The following is a 16421-nucleotide window of genomic DNA, read 5'->3' on the forward strand; positions in this document are numbered from 1 at the left end:
TACATGTCCAGTTGTACCAACTCTTGAAGCCAGGTTTGAAAACATCCCCCTTGCCTCTTTTTCCTTTCCTGTTTCGGGAAGCTTTTAATGTTTCCTTTCCTTTTTCCCCCTGTTTAGGGAAGTTTTTAATGTCTGTGTCTTATCATGTTTTTAATATTCTATTGTGAGCTGCCCAGAGTGGCTAGGGAAACCCAGACAGATGGGCGGGGTACAAATAAATAAATAAATAAATAAATAAATAAATAATAATAATTTCCTCTCCTCTCCCTCATTTGAGTCACACAAATGCTTTCCTGCTTGACATAGAACCAGCTGCCAAGTCACCATCAGAAGACTAGAAAAATAACCCAAACTGAATTGCCAGGAAATATAGGGTCACAGAAACAGCCTCCTGACCTTCGTTGTTGATACAATAATAATATTCATTATGATTCATTATGGAACCATTCCCAGTCCCTCCCTCTCTCTCTCTCTCTCTCTCTCTCTCACACACACACACACACACAAACACAAACACACTTACACAGGTCTCTGCTTGCAACAATGATTTCTTTTTCCATTTTATCTTTTAAAAAGATCATGTGCTGTTGCAGAGCGACTCAAAGTCCCTTTGCACCAGGCTGGGGTGGGTTGGATTGGGCAGAGGGGTTGCTGCGCCAGCCTCCCGCTGGTTGGTTGCCAGTTGTGGCGGGATGCCAGTCCCAATTCTGGCTCGGAGCTCCTCCTTCCTCCTGCCAAACGGGCAGGTGAAAGTGATGTGGGTGGCATCCTCACCAGCGGTGGCCAATGAAAAGCCTTTTTTTTTTCCCAGGAGGCTCTTGGGACTGAACCCAAGAATTTGTGCAAGACAGCGTCCACTGAGCTAACAGCCTCACCTTTGAGAATTCAGCTAGATCAGTTTCTGAATATATGAACATGAAATTTATTACAGTCAGAGACCAGCCTGTGAAACACAAATGGAACTACAATCCCAATAGCAAAACAAACATTTAAAACAATATACAACAATGGATTTTAAGTTTTAAAATGTGATAAGGCATATAAACACGTAAAAACTTTAAGATAGACTACCTTAGAGAAATGACCCAGAGTCACCTGTGAATCCAAGTTTGGGAATTTTCTTAACAAACTAGATTGAATCAGGGGATGGAGAAGAATTTTTGCTTTACCGGGAGGTCAGCAAGCCTCACCTTCAGGGGGTCAATGTTTTCTCCATGTGCCTCCTTGTAAAAGGGACATCTAAAAAATATGTGTTCAGGGCTTCCTATGTCCCCCAATGGACAGGCACAAATTCTCTGGTCATATGGGACTTTTTTAAAGGACCCTTCCAAGACTGATGAGGGCAGAGCTGAGCTTCTGACAAGTGTAAAAGCCCTTCTTGCATTTTTGGATACAAGAAAAAAGAGAGATGCTGCTGGTTAATTTCTGAGTACCTAGGAGCCACCTAAATGTTTCTCGTTTTTTATTGCAAGCCCTTCGCTCATTTACAGTAACTTTTTTTCTCTGCAGCTTTTTCGTTCGGCTTGATTCCAGCCTAGAGCATTGTGCAATGGGGTCTCTCTCTCTCTCTCTCTCTCTCTCTCTCTCTCTCTCTCTCTCTCTCTCGTCTGGTCCCCATGCCCAGTTGAAGGGCCTTTTGATGCCACACGGCTTCCTGTCGACGCCATCTTTTCTCCGCCACTTCTTAGTACTGCCAGCTTCTGCCCCGGATAATACTGTCACAAAAGTTGGGCGCCAACCCCTCACTCTCTGCCGAGTGGTAGCAAGATCCCAAGGGGTTCCAGGCACTCACCCAGGGTCTGTGTTCCTCTGGAGAACTGAGACGTGGCGGAGACTGTCTTTCCTTTAAGAAATGTGGTTTATTCACCTATTTACACCTTCAGTCTGCATGGAGAGAGTCCAGGGACTCAGCTGCACAGCATCAATTATAACGTTATAAGTGTGTTATAAAAATGTGGCACCAGATGGCACTGTAGAGCTCAATGACAAATTGCACATATATATATATATATATATATATGAAGTTTTTTTTCAGAGTGTTTTTTTTATATCTGTGTAGATCCAGCCCAGATCTTACAGCATGGTCATATCAAGAGGGGTTTCCCCCCCATTGTAGTGCAGCCCTGAAGCCAACACGTTTCTCCCAACCTCCCTTCAGCCAGTCTGGGAGAGACTCCTGCGGTGGCTCTAAACACCGGGTGGGGGTGGAAATAAGTAAGAAATTAGATCATTTAACAAAAGAAAAAAATCTCTATGAAAAATCGAGTTTTAAAATTTTCTGCCCTCTGGCGCCATCTGGTGTTGCATGTTTATAGCTCATTCAAATTGCTATTTCTTTACTAATGTAGCTGAGTCCCTGCCTGAAGCCTAGAGAGTCACTGCCAGTCAGTGTAGACAATACTTTTTTTTATATAAATATTTATTAAGATTTTTTGTAAAGAAAATACATAGATAATAAACAACATTGCTTATATCATAACAAAGTTTCATAACTTGTTTAGACTTCCTCACGTCTCCTGCTCCCACTTACATTGTTGAGAAGTTTTTTTCAAGCAAATTATCATCTTGTTTACAATCTTATATTCACTCATTTAAGTATAGTCTAACAATTCTCCAAAAGGTTTGTATTTTCCTTGATCTCACTTATCATCAAATTCCAATCTAATTTAGTGGTGGCCAGTTATTTATGATCAAGCATCCTTCTTAACATTCAACCAGATTACAATATTTTTGTAAATAAATCCTAAATTTCTTCCAATCTTCTTCAATCTTTTCTTCTCCCAGGTCTCGGATTCTGCCAGTCATCTCCGCCAGTTGCATATAGTCTATCAGCTGCATCTGCCACTCTTCCAGTGTGGGTAGATCTTGAGTTTTCCAGTTCTTGGCAATGAGTATCCTTGCTGCCGTTGTTGCATACATAAAGAATGTTCGGTCCTTCTTTAACACCTTCTGGCCGACAATACCCAGGAGGAAGGCCTCTGGTTTCTTAGTGAAGGTATACTTAAATACCTTTTTCAACTCGTTATATATCATTTCCCAGAAGGCCTTCACTTTAGGGCAAGTCCACCAGAGGTGAAAGAATGTTCCTTCATTTTCTTTACATTTCCAACATTTATTATCAGACACATGGTATATTTTGGCAAGTTTAACTGGGGTCATGTACCATCTATATATCATTTTCATTACATTTTCCTTCAGAGCATTGCATGCAGTGAAGTTCAGCCCAGTGGTCCACAACCTTTCTCAGTCCTCAAATATAATGTTATGCCCAATATCCTGTGCCCATTTTATCATGGCCGATTTAACCATTTCGTCTTGTGTGTTCCATTTCAACAGCAAGTTATACATTCTTGAAAGTACCTTAGTCTTAGGTTCTAACAGTTCTGTTTCCAACTTCGATTTCTCCACCTGGAACCCTAGCTTTTTGTCATTTTTAAAGACTTCTTTAATCTGAGCGTAATGTAACCAGTCTCGCACTTTATCCTTCATTTTCTCCAAACTCTGCAATTTCCAATTGTCTCCATCTTTTTCTAGTATTTCCCAATACTTTGGCCATTTGGCCTCCATATTGGGTCTTTTTCGGGCCTTAGCCTCCAGAGGCGAGAGCCACCTTGGAGTTTTATTTTCCAATAAGTCTTTGTATTTTGTCCAGACATTGAATACTGCTTTCCTGACAATATGGTTCTTAAAGGCCTTATTGATCTTTACTTTGCCATACCATAAGTATGCATGCCAACCAAAAGCGTTGTTAAAACCTTCCAAATCCAATACATCAGTGTCTTCTAGAAGTAGCCAGTCTTTTAGCCAGCAGAAAGCTGCGGCTTCATAGTACAGCTTTAAGTCTGGCAGGGCAAAGCCCCCTCTTTCTTTCGCATCAGTTAATATCTTAAACTTAATTCTGGGCTTTTTGCCCTGCCAGACAAATTTAGAAATATCTCTCTGCCACTTCCGGAAACACTCCGCCTTGTCCACAATTTGCAATGTTTGAAACAAAAACAACATCTTTGGCAATACATTCATCTTAATAGCAGCAATTCGGCCTAACAAAGAAAGCTTCAATTTTGTCCAACTGTCCAAGTGTCGGTGTAGACAATACTAAGGAAGATGGACCATGTTCCTCTCTTCTTCCTGTCCCTCCTGCAAAATACTGGCAGCCTGGAGGGAACCTTAGAGTGTCGTGTGAGCATTCGTTCATTTGTGACTTTCTCCCTCATTATTTTTTTAATGGAAAACTTTCATAAATGCAAAATTGCTCCAGAGGCTGGAGTGGGGGATAAGGTTTCTTGGGCTGTGCACACACCATGCATTTAAAGTACAAGAATCTTGGGAACTGTAGTTTGTTAAGGATGCTGGAAATGGTAGCTCTGGGAAGGGTAAACTGCAGTTCCAAAGAACAGTTTGGTTTAAGTGTATGGTTGTATACACAGCCTTGGTTACATCACAGGAGCTAGCCAATCCGTGCTGTGCACAGTCAGTGCTTTGTGCAAATGTGCAGAAGCTCCACTTTGGAAAAGAAAGGTGTGGTTGGGTTGAATGGGGTGAAAGTGCTTCCACAGAGGCTCCCACCACCCTACAAATGTTGCACCCTTCTTCATGCACAAGTTTAAAACATTGCACAAATTGCAATGTAGTTCTGACCTTCTTAGGAAGCACATTGTGGGTAGAAAGGACTGTAATCGGACCACTGCTACAATCAAAACTTTATTAGCAAAGCCAACAGGCCACAGCTATACAAGAATTAAAAATAGAAATAAGGATAAAAGGGAGAAAAGAACAAGCAAAAGGAGGTCCGTGAGATGAACAAGTCTATCACTCAGATGGTGGCCCTCAATTTCATAGCTCTTTCGATGTACCTCGCGACCTTCTCTGTTATCTGACTATCCGTATCAGATAAGAGGAAATACAGTGTGATGTCTGGTGAACGGCCGGGGTTGGAGAGAATGAGTGGAGTAATAATCTCATTCCTTAGGTCTTTGTAAAGGGGGCAGGATAGGAAGACATGGGACACTGTTTCCGTGTTACCATCTCCACATGGGCAGAGTCGTTTTTCAAATGGAGTCTTTTGGTAGCGACCTTCGAGTACGGCAGAAGGGAGAACATCCCATCTAGCCAATGTAAAGGCACGTCTGTATTTTGGGATGGTTAATTTAAACAAATATGAAGCTGGAGAGTCAAAATGAGAAGGGGGAAAGTAGGTATACCATGGGCACAGTTTCTTTAAGATAGTCAGGTTGTTTTGCCGTTCAATGTCTTTCAGGCGCTGGCCTATTAGGCTCTTTGCTTTAATGAGGCCCATTGATAGTAGGGACTGTGAATGCAGACCGCATGTAAGAAGTTTTTGATGCACAGTTTTGAACCACTTGCTTTTGTGGGGGTCTTGCATTACTAGAGGCAGTAGACCAGGTGGATTTAGATTAAGACGAAGCCAGTAGTTGAATGTTCTTTGCCAGGTCTGAGTTTCTACAGATGGAAGGCAGGCCTCGAGTCGTAATGCTGCGTTTGGAACACAGGAGGGGACGCCGAATATCTGCCTTAGGAATTTAGACTGAACAGTTTCAAGACTGGAGCAGTGGTTCCCCGTCCAGATTTGTGCCCCATACAGTAACTGCGCCAGAGGTTTTGCTTGAAAAACTTCAAAGGCTGCTGGGATGTATCTGCCCCCCTTCGTATAAAAGAAGCGAGACAGCATCTTAATACTTTGAGCTGCTTTTTCTTTGGCACATTTTTGATGGACATCCCAGGACCCGGTCGACTGGAAAACGATACCCAGATATTTGAAGGCTTTAACCTGTTCAATTGTCTGGTTATCCATCCTCCAGCTGTACTGTCTGTGTTTCCTTGCAAAGACCATAATTTTGGTTTTCTGATAGTTTATTACCAGTTGCTCTCTCCTGCAGTATGCTGAAAATTCACCTATGAGCCTATTTAAGCCTATTCTTGTTCGAGATAGGAGTATCGCATCATCAGCATACAAAAGTACTGATATTGATTTGTCAGCCAGTTTGGGGGCGTGGAAGTCTGGAGATGACAAACAATTAACCATATCATTGATGTAAAAGTTGAATAAAACTGGGGCCAAGATGCAACCTTGCTTGACCCCCTTGCAGACAGGAACTGGTCCTATAAGATGGCCATTTGACGAAGTTCTTACATGCAGCACCGTGTCTTTATATAAACAGCTGATCAGAAATAATAGTCTTTTGTCTATACTTGATGTGCTCAATTTATCCCAGAGTCTTGCACGTGGAATTGAATCGAAAGCAGCCTTTAGATCGATAAAGGCTGCATATAGCACCCCACGGGATTTTTTGGCATATTTGTCAATTAAATAGGCTAGGGTGAAGCAATGGTCTATGGTGGACCTGCCTTGCCTGAAACCCGCTTGCTCTTCCGCTAGAATAGCTTCAGTTTCGAGCCAGCTAGTTAGCTTAATATAAAGATGTTTGGCATATAGTTTGCTGGGTATAGGCAGAAGACTGATTGGTCTATAACTCGCCGGGTCTGGCATAGGTCCTTTTTTATAGATTGGAATAACTATTGCCTCAGTCCAACCATCTGGGAGTAAACCCGTTGAGTCGATCCAAGAAAACAAAGACGCCAGCAGGGGGGCCCACCAGCCAATGTTGGACTTCAGAAGTTCGGCAGGGATGTAGTCATTCCCTGGGGCCACTGCTGTGTGCACATACCTGAGATAAAACCTAGCCACGTGGTGATTTCAAATATCTGCGGTGAATTTTTAGTTGGCTGGACTTGAGGCCTAACTTTGGCTTTTTGTGTTTGTACTAGCAGAGGACATCACTCTCAGGGTGTGGGAACACTCATTGCATTTGAATTCCCTTCTTGTGCGCTCAGGCACCTGCCATGAGATAAAAGATCCTTGCCTGGCTGGCTTTCGTTTTCCTCTGCAAGATAATAAACAAGAGTAGCTCTTTCTAGACTGAGGCAGTGCCAGATTTACGAATAAGCTAAACAAGCTATAGCTTAGGGCCCCATTCTCTTGGGCCCCCCCAAAAATTTAAAGGATAAAACCACTGGATGTTCATTTCCAAAATATAAGATAAAAAACTAAAGGGCATCCTGATCAAATTTGCAGATGACACCAAACTGGGAGGGGTGGCTAACACCCCAGAGGACAGGATCACACTTCAAAACGACCTTGACAGATTAGAGAACTGGGCCAAAGCAAACAAGATGAATTTTAATAGGGAGAAATGTAAAGTATTGCACTTGGGCAAAAAAAAAATGAGAGGCACAAATACAAGATGGGTGACACCTGGCTTGAGAGCAGTACATGTGAAAAGGATCTAGGAGTCTTGGTTGACCACAAACTTGACATGAGCCAACAGTGTGACGCGGCAGCTAAAAAAGCCAATGCAATTCTGGGCTGCATCAATAGGAGTATTGCATCTAGATCAAGGGAAGTAATAGTGCCACTGTATTCTGCTCTGGTCAGACCTCACCTGGAGTACTGTGTCCAGTTCTGGGCACCACAGTTCAAGAAGGACACGGACAAACTGGAACGTGTCCAGAGGAGGGCAACCAAAATGGTCAAAGGCCTGGAAACAATGCCTTATGAAGAACGGCTAAGGGAGCTGGGCATGATTAGCCTGGAGAAGAGGAGGTTAAGGGGTGATATGATAGCCATGTTCAAATATATAAAAGGATGTCACATAGAGGAGGGAAAAAGGTTGTTTTCTGCTGCTCCAGAGAAGCGGACACGGAGCAATGGTTCCAAACTACAAGAAAGAAGATTCCACCTAAACATTAGGAAGAACTTCCTGACAGTAAGAGCTGTTCGACAGTGGAATTTGCTGCCAAGGAGTGTGGTGGAGTCTCCTTCTTTGGAGGTCTTTAAGCAGAAGCTTGACAACCATATGTCAGGAGTGCTCTGATGGTGTTTCCTGCTTGGCAGGGGGTTGGACTCGATGGCCCTTGTGGTCTCTTCCAACTCTATGATTCTATGATTCTATGAAAAACAAATAAATTAAAACCTACATACAGCAACAGTGTTTTGTGTTGTGTAGGCTCCAATGATGTAAGTAATGGGCCCCACCTGCTAGCCTGCTCCCTAAAATATCACTGGTTATAGATACCTATTAGGTCCATAAATTACCATATAGCATATATTCATAACCAAAAAAGCTGACAATTTGTTGTTGACAAAGGACAGCTGGACATATAAAGGGCCCCATTACCTTCAGTGATCAAACCAAAATCCTGCCCTGGACTGGGGGAGTGTCTGAGAGGAGCCCATAGGGGCTTTGCCAATGCTTCTCAAGCATTCATCACTTCCAGCACTTAATGATTATTTAAAATGAATTTAATCAAAGCAGCATGTGAAATTTCAGGCTGCGTCTGACGTGGTGCCTCGGTGCATTGCCAGATTTACCAAACGGGCTCCCGTTGAGCATGGTGTCTCCATGTCTTCTGTTAGGACCGCCTCTTCTTCGTCATGGAATTTGTGAATGGAGGGGACCTGATGTTTCACATCCAGAAATCCCGTCGCTTCGACGAAGCCCGAGCCCGGTTTTACGCCGCAGAAATAATTTCGGCCCTCATGTTCCTCCACGAAGGAGGCATCATTTACAGGTGAGCAAGAACACCATGCAATAATTTGTTGTTGTTGTTGCTGCTAATTAAATGAATTAAATTAAATGAAATGAATAAATTCCATTTATACCCTCCCCTTCAACCAATGATCACAGGTCTGTTCACAGAATTAAAACAAAGCCCAAAATGAATAGACCTGGGATAGCACAATCAGTAAAGCACGGGACTCTTAATCTCAGGTTTGTGGGTTTGAGCCCCACGTTGGGCAAAGGATTCCTGCATTGCTGGGGGTTGGACTACTAGGTGATACTCTTGGTCCCTTCCAACTCTATGATTCTATGCCTCCTTCTCTTTTTAGAATAATAAAATCAATAAAAGCAGCCTCACAGGGAAATGTCAGTAGGTGCCACTTTTTCAGCCATATAGCAGTATGTGGGGAAAACAAACACCCTCCCCAATTCACCCTTTTACTGGCTCACAGCCCAACACCTGCTGCCAGCTTTTTTCTTGAAGCTATTGTGGGTAAAACCTCAGCGCCTAGGACTTGCCGATCGAAAGGTCGGCGGTTCGAATCCCCGCGGCGGGGTGCGCTCCCGTCGCTCGGTCCCAGCGCCTGCCAACCTAGCAGTTCGAAAGCACCCCCGGGTTCAAGTAGATAAATAGGGACCGCTTACCAGCAGGAAGGTAAACGGCGTTCCGTGTGCTGCGCTGGCTCGCCAGATGCAGCTTGTCACGCTGGCCACGTGACCCGGAAGTGTCTGCGGACAGCGCTGGCTCCCGGCCTATAGAGTGAGATGAGCGCACAGCTCTAGAGTCTGGCAAGACTGGCCCGTACGGGCAGGGGTACCTTTACCTTTACCTATTGTCCTACCAATCTTACTGTACTCTTGTGAAACATGGACCACTTATAAACACCATCTCCAACTCCTCAAAAGATTCCATCAACAGCGTCTCTGAAAATTTTTCACATCATTTGGGAAGACAGGTGAACTCATGCCAGTGTACTGGAAGAAGCAAAGCTCACCAGTGTCAAAGTGATGATTCTTCAACATCAACTTCGTTGGACTGGTCATGTTGTGCGGATGCCTGATCATCGTCTTCCAAAGCAACTGCTCTATTACTTAAAAATGGAAAGCGTAATGCTGGTGGTCAACAAAAGAGGTTTAAAGACTGTCTCAAGGAAAATCTAAGAAAATGTAGTATAAACACCGACAACTGGGAAACGCTGGCCTGCGAGCGCCCCAATTGGAGAACAGCCTTTATCAAAGGTGTCATGGGCTTTGAAGACGCTCAAACTCAGGACGAAAGGGGGAAACGTGCTAAGAGGAAGACATGCATGGCAAATCCACACCGTGACCTGGAAACCTATGTCCCCACTGTGGAAGGACATGTGGATCCAGAATTGGCCTCCACAGTCATTTACAGACTCACTGTTAAGACCGTGTTTATGGAAGACAATCTTACTCAGCTACGAGTGATCCCCAAAGAAGAAGAAGAAGCTGATGGCAATCTTCAGAGCAGGTGAGCATCTGGAAAGCAGAAGGGCAGAGGTGGCCCATCCTGGCCTGTCATGGCCGGCTATAAATCAACAGAGACAGAAGTAGAGCTCTAAGGAGGTGGTGCCGCGAATTACCCAAGTTCTTAAATACTGGTGATGCATTTATCACTCCCATCATACCCAGCTAGACCAAAGAAGCACCAGCGCAGTGTTGGGTGGTGCCCATTAGGACTAGCAGGGCACAAAGCCAACTGGAGGTGGAGCCAGTGGCAGGCAGAGGAAGCTGATTCTGGCTGGGTCCCCATCTTCCTTCTGAGTTTTACAAGTGTGACACGGAGAAGGAACTGGGCAGCCACGGCCACCCTCTGGTCTGGTTGCAGTTCAGAAGACAGGCAGGCAGGGGCTTGCTGAGGGCTGTTGGAGGTTGATGGGGCAGTGCCCCTTTTCACACTGCTAGACTATCCCCCATTTGTCAGCATTGCCCTTGAGCCAGTGCACCAACTGGACTCATGCACCTCAACCCCGACTGGGCTAGGCGAGCTGGGTAGCACTGCCAGAGACCACCTTTCCCACAGGAACAGGTCACAGTGCTGTGGACTCACAGCTTAGAGCTGAGAGCACCGGATTCACTGTCTCAATAATACAGTCGTTGCGCAGCAGAGTTTTGCAGAGTCTTGCAGAGTATAAACCACTCGGAGAGCAGCTCTGTAGAATATCTTCCTTTTATTCTGTAACTACAACTATGATACAAAACTATATACAGAGCTGAATATTCTAAGCATAAATCAATGCTACACTGAGAGTCTGCAGCTGCTCTTAGCAGCAACCTTATCTCTAGACACGATCTCTAACACACACTCTCTCTCTCTCCGATACACTGACTGACTGACTAATTGACTCACTCACTGACAGACTCACTCACTGAGCTGAATAAGTATAAAGCAGAACATTGCTCCTCCTCTCTGTAGAATCAGCAGGCTCCTCAGGAGATTCTTGGGTATGGGAGGGGTGAAATCTCCTCACCATTCCCCCAGCAGTTGCTGACTGTAGTCCAGGCTTCCTCAACCTCGGCCCTCCAGATGTTTTTGGCCTACAACTCCCATGATCCCTAGCTAGCAGGACCAGTGGTCAGGGATGATGGGAATTGTAGTCTCAAAACATCTGGAGGGTCGAGGTTGAGGAAGCCTCCTCTAGTGTTGCAGCTCAACATTGTATCATGGGCCCACTTGTTAGTGGGCATCATGCTTGCCACAGTCTGGTTGGATGCCGAGGAATGGTGGCTTGGAGTGAGTGATCAGAGGGAGTAAAGGGAGAAGTCTGGGAGGAGGAATGTCGGAAGATGAAGAGGTAACAGGGCTTAGTGAGATGGGAGAATCGGTGGCAGAGAGAAGTCCAGAATCAGAGGCAGAAGCTGAAGCAGGAGAGGAGGGAGGCCAAGAGGCAGAGACGAGTCCTGCTGGTGTCATGGTGTCTCCCCTTCCTGCTGCGACAAGGTCCACTCCCCCTGGTCTTGCAGAACCAAAAGAGGCATGAAAAGGACGGAGGAGAGGTTGGCTTCCTGCAGGCACGGTCTCCAATTGTTTGGGGCAAACCCTGGAGAAGAGGAGACTTTGACGACTTTTTAAGGCTGGCATATCCCTCGGCCTGCATGGGCATCTGAAACATTGTCAGAATTCAAGGGCACAGCACGTTTGCAAAAGTAAACAGGGTCAGGCAGGGTCTCAAATTGGATGGGAGACCAGAGATTGGATTCCTGCATTGCAGGGGGTCGGACTAGATCAGGGGACAGCAACCTAAGACCCATGGGCCACAAGCAGCCCATGGGGGTCGTTTTACCGGCCCACGAGCCACCCCCCAACCGAGCCACCTTCTCGGTGAGTCCCTGAGCACTGTGCTGATCCAGCGCAGCGTGGCACAGGGACTCACTTAGGCGGCGCCAAAAATTGAGTCTGTGCAGAAGCCGAAAATTGTGTCTGCACAGACACCGTAAATCGCAGGCACGCGCTTAAGCACACCCACGACCTGGCCCACAGAGGGGGCTCCACAGCAGTGAACTGGCCCAGGCAGGGTAAGCTTTGCTGACCCCTGGACTAGATGATTCTGTGATCCTAAAGGTAAAGGTAAAGGTACCCCTGTCCGTACGGGCCAGTCTTGCCAGACTCTAGGGTTGTGCGCTCATCTCACTCTATAGGCCGGGAGCCAGCGCTGTCCGCAGACACTTCCGGGTCACGTGGCCAGCGTGACAAGCTGCATCTGGCGAGCCAGCGCAGCACACGGAAACGCCGTTTACCTTCCCACTGGTAGGCAGTCCCTATTTATCTACTTGCACCCGGAGGTGCTTTTGAACTGCTAGGTTGGCAGGCGCTGGGACCGAACGACGGGAGCGCACCCCGCCGCGGGGATTCGAACCACCGACCATGCGATCGGCAAGTGCTAGGTGCTGAGGTTTTACCCACAGCACCACCCGCTGTGATCCTAGACAGGCCCAAATATTCAGGGAGGGTGTGAATCAGGGGTGGTAAGAGGCATGACTCAGAAGGCTGTGTGGCCTGTGGAAAGTCCCCAGGGTCAGGCAGAGAGGTCTGGAGGGTCATATTTAGTCCCTGGACCGAAGGTTCCCCATCCTTGTTCAAGGAAAGTGATGTTATTATTATTATTATTATTATTATTATTTATACCCCGCCCTCCCCAGCCAAGACCGGGCTCAGGGCGGCTAACAACAGATATAAGAACAAATGGATTGAAATACATCTTAAAATACAAGATTAAAATACAACATTAAAACATTAAAATGCAGCCTCATTTCAATGGAAACTCAAATCAAAAACTTTGGGGGGGATGAAAACGTCAAGTCTACCAAGGCTAACTATCCAGACTGGTCCTACATGGGTCAGAAAAAAGCCAGGGAAGTCCCCAAATAGGTGTTCCATCTCAGAAGGAGAAAAGAAAAAGGAAAGGGGGGGGAGGGGAGTCAAAGGCCAGGTGGAAAACTCTGTCTTACAGGCCCTGCAGAAAGAAATCACATCCTGAGGCAGAGCGTTCCACCAGGTCGGGGCCAGTGTTGAAAAGGCCCTGGCTCTAGTTGAGGCTAGTATATTTGAGTGAAAAAACAGAAACATGAGAGATGTTTGCAGACTGGGTGAATGCAACACAGAGAGCCTTAGAGAAAAGACCACGAGGAGCCGCAAGGGGCAAGAGATCAGGTGCGAGAGTAGGGGCCTTTCAGGAATGCAAGCATGTCCACATTATCACTGGAAAAGTGTTGTTGGCCATAGAAATCTTCCTCCCTTCTTCATCTCAAGCAGGCGCCGCAACATTCTCACAGCAGCCAGACTCTGAGACCGTTTTTACCAGGGAAATTGCATAAATAACTCTCCCACTCCAGCATAACATTTTGCCTGTAAATATGGAAGCAAAAGCTGGTAGCTGCGGGCACAGCCCCCCTCTGGCAAGGCGAAAGGAAGGAAGAAATGTCCTGTTAATACAGCACTCGCGTCTCGTTCTCACTTCCCCTCTCGCGCTTGATGCCAAAGCCCAAAGCAGAGGAGACGCCAAATGGTTACGCAACCAAGACCCTGTTTCAAACAGCGACGAGCGACAGCCATTGACATTCAATCAGTCCTCCGAAGAGATCTGTTTACACCGATCGGAGCACCCCCAGGCTTCGGCCTGCTCGCGAATGTATTTTCCTAGAGACGGTGGAATAAATTATCTTATGTCTAGGAGCCCTTCAGCGCATGCAAACACAAACACACACACTTGCGCCAAGTGTCACAATAAATATTCGAAGGGCAACTGATGGCAGCAGGCTGATCTTGCGGAGAAACGGGCCCTCATATTACAGTTTAATGCACACCCAGAAACAAACACACGTCCCGATATTAAGCCATTCTGAAGGCAGGAGGGCTGGGTAGCTGGTTGTCTTGGTTTGGAAAACAGCTGTGGAATTGCCTGAGAGTGAATGAGGCAGGGTGGAGAGGTTGTAGGGTCATTTATTTAGGACCCCTCCAGACTTCCTTTTCTTGTGCATCCATGATTTGTGCTCATGGTGGTCTTGGCCTGCTTTGGGGCAGACATCCTGCTTCTAGAAACATAAAATTGTAGAGTTGGAAGGGACCCTGAGGGTCATCTAGTCCAACCCCCTGCAATGCAGGAATCGTTTCCTATCCCAAATGTCCGAAATCCTGTAACTTTTTGTAGTAGTAGTAGTAGTAGTAGTAGTAGTAGTAGTAGTACAGCAGTACCTCGGGTTAAGTACTTAATTTGTTCCGGAGGTCCGTTCTTAACCTGAAACTGTTCTTAACCTGAGGTACCACTTTAGCTAATGGGGCCTCCCGCTGCTGCCGTGCCACCGGAGCACGATTTCTGTTCTCATCCTGAAGCAAAGTTCTTAACCTGAAGCACTATTTCTGGGTTAGCGGAGTGTGTAACCTGAAACGTATGTAACCCGAGGTACCACTGTAGTAGTAGTATTAGGAAGAAGGAGGAGGAGGAGGAGGTGCTGACCTTTAAAGCCCTAAATGGCCTCAGTCCAGTATACCTGAAGGAGCGTCTCCATCCCAATCGTTCTGCCCGGACACTGAGGTCCAGCGCCGAGGGCCTTCTGGTGGTTCCCTCACTGCTAGAAGTGAAGCTACAGGGAGCCAGGCAGAGGGCCTTCTCAGTAGTGGCGCCCGCCCTGTGGAACGCCCTCCCACCAGATGTCAAAGAGAACAACAACTACAGTCATACCTCAGGATAAATGTGCTTCAAGTTAAGTATTTTCGGGTTGCGCTCCGCAGCGACCCGGAACTAACGGAGTGCGTTACTTCTGGGTTTCACCGCGTGCGCATGCGCCAACGGTCAAAATTACGTCAAGCGCATGCGCGGAAGCGGCAAAACGCGACCCACACACACAGAGATGTGCGGACGCGGGTTGTGTTCGCTTCAAGATGCGAACAGGGCTCCCAAGGTACCACTGTACCAGACTTTTAGAAGACATCTCAAGGCAGCCCTGTTTAGGGAAGCTTTTAATGTTTAGTAGACTATTGTATTTTAATATTCTGTTGGAAGCTGCCCAGAGTGGCTGGGGAAACTCAGCCAGATGGGCGGGGTATAAATAATGAATAATAGATTATATTATTATTATTATTATTATTATTATTATTATTATTATTAAACAACAATAATAATAAGAGTAATAATGATACCACCTTGCCCTTCTGGCTAGGTTGATTTGGTGAAGCAAGCTTGTTTTCTGCTGCTGAAGAAGGATAAGACCGAAGCCAATGGCTTCAAATGTCAAGGAAAGAGATTCTGACTCCTGTAAATGTTAGGAAGAACTTTCTGATGGCAAGAGCTGTTTGAGAGTGGAATGGACTCCCACGAGAGGTGGAGGACTCTCCTTCCTTGGAAGTTTTAAAGCAGAGGTTGGATGGCCATTGTCAGGGAACTGCCATCGGAGCTAGAGGCGGAGGGAAGGCTCCAGAGGGATGCCGGAGAGGGTCCCAGTAGGGAGAGAGGCAGCCCATCTGCTGGGGAAGGAAATCAGCGCAACACCAGTGGAGATGGGGGGCAGATGGGGGAATCGGAGAGGAGGCTCCAGGACTCCTCGACGGAGACCAGCGGGGAGAGCACGGGTACTCCGCTGCCCACACCCTCCCTGCGCAGAAGACTTCCGTGCAGGGAGAGTAGGAGGAGACTTGGCGTCAAAGAACTTCTTTGCTGGAAGAAGTTCACTGACGCATTCTGCCAGCGACTGAGACAGCCACGAAGTGAAGGGCTGTCCAGACAGAAAGGGTTCAACCAGGTAACCTAGCCAGGAGTGGCGGCAACTTACGCACGGCAACCCCTAGAACCATTACAGCCATCTGTCCTGGATGCTTTTAGTTGAGATTCCAGCATTGCAGATGGCTTTCGGGATCCCTTCCAACTCTACAATACTAGATTCTAAAATGGGCTCCCACCCCTTTTTATCGGCTCACCTTTTAGCAGATTAATCTCCCAGCGAAATGGTGGTTATAGTTATGGCCTTGATTTGCACACTTTAAAAAGGATTCAGAAAGTTTCCTCGTGTTTTGTTCCTGCATTTTGTGGGTTGGCAGGGCTCGCATCTCGCCTTAACCTCTTGCCTTGAATGGTTATCTCCTCCTGACTGAGGTTTACAAGCTAGCTTGTCTTCCTCAGAAAGTTTATTATACGACCTGGCATGATCCCGCTCATTGATCTCAGGGCTTCAGGGTTTATTCTCTTCTTCTTCTTTTATAGCTTTTTTTTATACAGGACATGCTTTTTATCAACAAGTTCATAAACTTGATGGCTGAGCTGCAGCTGCTGACATTTAGAAGGTGCCTTATATAATAATCCTGGCGGTTGTTGTCATGTGTGGGTTCTT

The 16421-nt window shown here is 46.3% G+C and overlaps 1 protein-coding gene across 1 annotated transcript in view; it reads left to right on the forward strand.

Moving 5' to 3' along the window:
• PRKCH (protein kinase C eta) overlaps window positions 1-16421 on the forward strand; it is a 117175-nt gene that overhangs the window by 67152 nt on the left and 33602 nt on the right. Inside the window, exon 10 of the mRNA XM_083734129.1 lies at window positions 8435-8589. Within this exon, the coding sequence (XP_083590255.1) occupies window positions 8435-8589 (155 nt within the window). The remainder of the gene's footprint in view (window positions 1-8434; window positions 8590-16421) is intronic.

This window comes from Podarcis gaigeae, assembly GCF_964106915.1.
Source record: "Podarcis gaigeae genome assembly, chromosome: 1".
NCBI classification, from domain to species: domain Eukaryota; kingdom Metazoa; phylum Chordata; class Lepidosauria; order Squamata; family Lacertidae; genus Podarcis; species Podarcis gaigeae.